Source organism: Phoca vitulina, unplaced genomic scaffold (assembly GCF_004348235.1).
Source record: "Phoca vitulina isolate PV1807 unplaced genomic scaffold, GSC_HSeal_1.0 scaffold40, whole genome shotgun sequence".
Classification (NCBI taxonomy): domain Eukaryota; kingdom Metazoa; phylum Chordata; class Mammalia; order Carnivora; family Phocidae; genus Phoca; species Phoca vitulina.
This window is the reverse complement of record NW_022589743.1, coordinates 19,300,135-19,305,119: the sequence shown is the minus strand read 5'-3', so window position 1 is coordinate 19,305,119 and position 4,985 is coordinate 19,300,135. Positions and strand designations below refer to the sequence as shown.

At 52.6% G+C, this 4,985-nt stretch overlaps 1 protein-coding gene across 2 annotated transcripts in view; it reads left to right on the top strand.

The window, feature by feature from the left end:
• The window catches only part of ADAP2 (ArfGAP with dual PH domains 2), a 30,141-nt gene that overhangs the window by 22,055 nt on the left and 3,101 nt on the right, over positions 1–4,985 (top strand). Inside the window, exons 7-9 of one of the 2 annotated variants that reach the window (XM_032429071.1) lie at positions 929–1,012; positions 2,221–2,324; positions 3,492–3,554. In XM_032429071.1, the coding sequence (XP_032284962.1) occupies positions 929–1,012; positions 2,221–2,324; positions 3,492–3,554 (251 nt within the window). The remainder of the gene's footprint in view (positions 1–928; positions 1,013–2,220; positions 2,325–3,491; positions 3,555–4,985) is intronic. The other variant, XM_032429072.1, reaches the window with a different exon arrangement.

Below are 4,985 nucleotides of genomic sequence, written 5' to 3'. Positions count from 1 at the left end.
TTAGATTTTCAATTAAAAAATCACCCTGTGGGGCGCCTGGGTGGCTCAGTCAGTTAAGCGGCTGCTTTCGGCTCAGGTCATGATCCCGGGGTCCTGGGATCGAGCCCCGCATCGGGCTCCTTGCTCAGGGGGGAGCCTGCTTCTCCCTCTGCCTGCTGCTCCCCCTGTCTTTTTTTGACAAGTAAATAATAAAAAAATAAATTAAAAAAATAAAAATAAATAAAAAAAGAAAATCACTCTGGGGAAAAAAAAAATCACTCCGGCTGCTGTGGGAGGACCCATTGCAGAGCAGCAGAGCCAAGGCAGAGCCAGCTAGACAAGTGGTTCACCAGGGATAATGGTGGCCCACACTGCTGAGGATGCACTCCCCCAAGAATGACACAAGCCAGTCCAAGCCAGCTTTGGGCCAAGTTGCACTCCAGGTGATGAGCATCCGCATTGGAGGAGAATCCGCAGGTGCACCTGCCTGCGCTTGAGAGCCAGTCTTTGACATCTGAGGATCCTTGCTCCTCCAGTTGTGTCCCACTGACCAGCATCTCATCACCAGAGAGCTTGTTAGGAATGCAGGATCTTAGGCCCCCTCTACCTCAAACCCACTGGATCCAAATCTGCATTTTAAAGAGATGCTCAGGTGATTCTTACACACTTTGGAGAGGGCCAAGCAAGGCCCAAGGCCATTACCTAACTCTAGTGCAGTTCACCTTGGTCTTTTCCCCATGGCTCTGGACATCTGTCAGTGGCTTCCCACCTGCTCTGGCATCATCCTCCCAGATACCTGTGATCAGTGCACAGGCCCCTGAGCAGAACTGGGTGGGGGCGTGTGTGCATGTGCTGAACCTGAAGACCCAGCTAGCTTCCTGCCACCAAACTCAGCTCCCCCACTACTCCATCTCACAGGCTGTCTGTTTGTTCTCATTTTTCTCCACAGGAGATAGTGGACTGGTTCAATGCCCTCCGTGCTGCCCGTCTGCAATACCTAAAAACAGCCTTTCCGGAGCTCCCAGAGTCTGAGGTGAGCTAAACGTGGACCCCAACTTCTTCTTCTTCTTTTTTAAGATTTTATTTATTTATTTGAGAGAGAGAGAGAGCATGAGCAGAGGGAGGGGCAGAGGGAGAGAGAAGCAGACTCCCCGCTGAGTGCGGAGCCTGATGCTGCCGGGCTTGATCTCATTCATGACCCTGAAACCATGACCTGAGCAGAAACCAAGAATCAGATGCTGAACCGACTGAGCCACCCAGGTGCTCCATGGACCCCAACTTCTGAGTCTCCTCCCTGCCATCCCCTCTCCTTGTCTGCTGACCTCAAAAGTACTCAGAGGCCAGACCAGCTTTGTTTGTGGACAAGCCCTTGAGATTTGAGGTTGGATACCTCAGAGGGAAACCAAAGGCTTTCTTCAGGGGATTATGGCCTCACACATGGCAAGGCAATCTCCAAAATATAGGTCAGACTGTCCCCTTTGGGATGCATAGCCACCATCCCCAGTGTCAAGGGCGCAGGATTTGGGCATCTCTTTTTTTGGGGGGAGTATCTTTTTCTGACCCCTTTTCCCACTGAAATGTGCAGATGATCCCTAATGTACTGCTTACAAAGTGCTTTTGAGCCCATTTTATCTTGTATTCCCTGTTACCTAGTAATCCCTTGTAGCAGACAGTTAGGTGGAGTGATTATTCCCATTTTACTGATGAGAAACTGAGTCCCCAGAAGGTCAAGTGAATACTCGAGGGTGCTCTTCCCACTCTGATGTCCTCCCTTTGCCCTTTTGTGTTCTGGTCTCGGGAAGGCAATGGGATCTTCTCCATTACAATTCTAACAGGAGCAGTCTGCCTTCTGTGGCCAAGGTAATGGTGATCCTGAGAACTTCATTATGGTTGTCCTCAGACTTGCGGGGCACCCATCTACATCTCTCAGGTGTGTGGGGCAGAGGCTGCTGCCTTGAGCCAGGAGGCTCGGGCTCTCATGATGCTCTGTCGCTAACTCACTGACCGCTGCGGGTCTCATCACTTTCCGGAGCATCTGTTTCCACATCTGTAAGATGGTGATTGGGTCATCTTCAGGGTCCCTTCCAGCTCTGAGGTGCTATGGTCTGCTTTCCGCCCTGCTCTAGGAGGATTTTGTAAATGATGGGGGCAGAGACACCCTATTCATCCCAGGACTTTCTTATTCCAAACCGTTAGACCCTCCTTGAAAGCCTAAATGCTCCTTAATTCCAACGTTTGCAGGGAGCTAAGTTTTGGGAACAGGCGTCCACTCAAGATCTGGCAGTGCACGGAGATGGCAACCCTCTGGGAACGACTGCAGCCAGGCCTGTGTCAGGACCCTCCAGGTCTGCCAAGTCAGCACCCAGCATGAAGAAATGCATGCTCCGCGGGCAGGGCGCTGTGCGTGCGGAGTGCTGACTGGAGGGGTCACAGGACAGACTCCCAGCCTTAGTCATCCGGGCTAGCTCTCCAACTTTGCTGACCTCTGCAGAGGACATTGGTCTTGGGCCAACTCCTCAGTGTCCTCTTGCCTCCATTCATCCCCCGGGGGTCTCCTCCCCACCCTCGTCTCTCTGCTGCCTTTCCTCCGCCTGTGGCTAGGGATGGCCTGAGGTTCTGGGCAGCCACCTGGACCTGGCTCAAGCTTAGGGATCCAGAGGCTAGACACCTGGGGAGTTCCAGTTGCGGGGGGATCCCAGACTAAGAAAGGGGTGGCCTCCGAAGTCAGAGAAGCTGATGTGTTACCTGGGGCACGTCACCTCACTGCTCTGAGCCTTGGTTCGCTCATCTGTCACTGTGGGGACAACACCTCCTTTCCAGAGCTGCTGTGAGACTCAAGTGAGCCATGGCTTCTAGGACACAGTGAGCAGCGCTCCATCCATGTGATCTTCCTTCTTCTGGTTGCTTCCCTAGGCCGAGACTAGCATGGCCCTGGCTCAGGTTCAGATTCTTGCACAGTTTAGGAGTCTTCCTTCCAAATGAAGGAATTAAGGCCTATAGAATGTATTTTGGGGACAGGAGAGTGGTTGAGTTTATATTTTCATTTTCGGCTCACAGTTTTCTTCCTTTCGACTTCCCAGACTTCACTTCCCCTTTTCCCCTTTCCTGGGCCCAATGAAGATAATAATGTCCACCTCACAGGGTGGGTGAGAACTGCACCCAGAGCTTGACACACGTAGACGCTCAGAATATGCCCCCTGACACCAGGAGGGTTTCCTCAGAGCCTTGCCTCTGTCTACCTCCAGGGGTTGCTGAAGGGATCCTTAGACTAACTCCTTAAGCCACAATTGGGCTCTGCTGGTGAGCTCTGCAAACATCTGAGATGCTGTCGTCTGACTGTTGAAATGTTAATATTGCATCCAATACCACATTCCAAATATAACCCTGTGAACCATGAGCACACATCCTTCCCCATTCCAAACTTCCCCTATGTTGGGGAGCCAAGTTCAGTGGGGACGTTGAACCCTTGGCATGTGAGTCGGGGGGTCAGTGTTATGTCTCTCTTCCCCCAGCTCGTGCCCCTCATCACCAGGAAGTACCTCAAACAAGGCTTCATGGAAAAGACTGGTCCAAAGGTACGTTCCACCACTCTCTGTGGGACTTACACAGCCCTGGTTCCAGTGGGCAATAGGGCAGAATTTGGGAAGTGGGAAAGTGGGGAGCCAGGGGGTGGGAAGAGGGAGGGAAGGGAAATAACCCAATGTTTGTGAGTTCCTGGGGCAAAAGACCAAGTGGAGACTGGTGAGCTGGTGTGTGGTCCAGGATGGCTACAGGTGCTTCTGATCCATGGGCATCCTCCTTCTTTATCGACATCACGAGCAGCTTCTTTCCTCCTTTTCTTTTTTTTTTTTTTAAGATTTTATTTATTTGTTTGAGAGACAGAGAGTGAGCAGAGGGGAGAGGGGGGTAGAGGGAGAGGGAGAAGCAGATTCCCCCGCTGAGCAGGGAGCCCATGCAGCTCTATCCCAGGACCCTGAGATCATGACCTGATCCAAAGGCAGAAGCTTAACTGACTGAGCCACACAGGAGCCCCAGCTTCCTTCCTCTTTCTTCCTCTTAACTCCATCTAACTGACCCCACTCCTGGGAAAACAAAGCTGAAAAGGGACTCTTTGGGGTGACAGCTTTTGCCCTTTCCAGAACCCGTGTGTGCTTTGTGCTGGGGGCCTACCAGCACTGTCCAAGTGAGACAGGGGCTAGTGACTGGTCTGAGAACACACACCTAGGCCCACACATGGGCTCACCCCTTCCCAGCACACATACCCTCCCTCTGACTCAGCCTCTGCCCTCCTTTGCTAAACCTGCCCCAACTCCCAGTGCTGCTCATTCCCACTTACCTAGGAAGGAAGGGAAGGCTGGCCACTCTTGGGCGTCCCTTGGAGGGTCCGGAGGGGTGACGGCTCCTGCTGTGAGGGCATCTGGGGGCGGGGGGGGGGGTGCCCAGCCTGGATGCCAAGAGGGGCGCAGCTCCAAGTCAGAAGTCTGGCTGGAGAGGGGAGGAAGGGGGGAAGGGAGGACGAGAAGGGAAAGCAGAGGGAACCTCCTAAAAAAACTCCCAAAGCAGCAGCAATCCAATGCTTGCTTTTTCTTTTTTTTTAAGGTGTTGTATCTTGACAGGATGGATGTTAAGACTGCAGGGAAAGGTGTTAGGCAATCAGTGTGAAAGAAAGCCTCTGGGCAGCTCAAAAACAAGTCAAAGCGTTGCACGTTTTGTTTTCTGCCTTCACCCGCTGATGGCACGGCCACTCCCCAAAGGGTTCCCGCCAGGGGCTTTCTTTCCCCTGACCTCGGTTAGAACTCCACCCAGGCCAGCGCTGTCAGCACCGCTGAGCCATCACTGCTTCTGATTTCCCCCACTTCCTTTTTCTTTTTTTTTTTAAAGATTTTGTTTATTTATTTATTTGACAGAGAGAGAGAAACAGCATGAGAGGGGAGGAGGGTCAGAGGGAGAAGCAGACTCCCTGCCGAGCAGGGAGCCCGATGCGGGACTTATGGCGATGTGGGAAG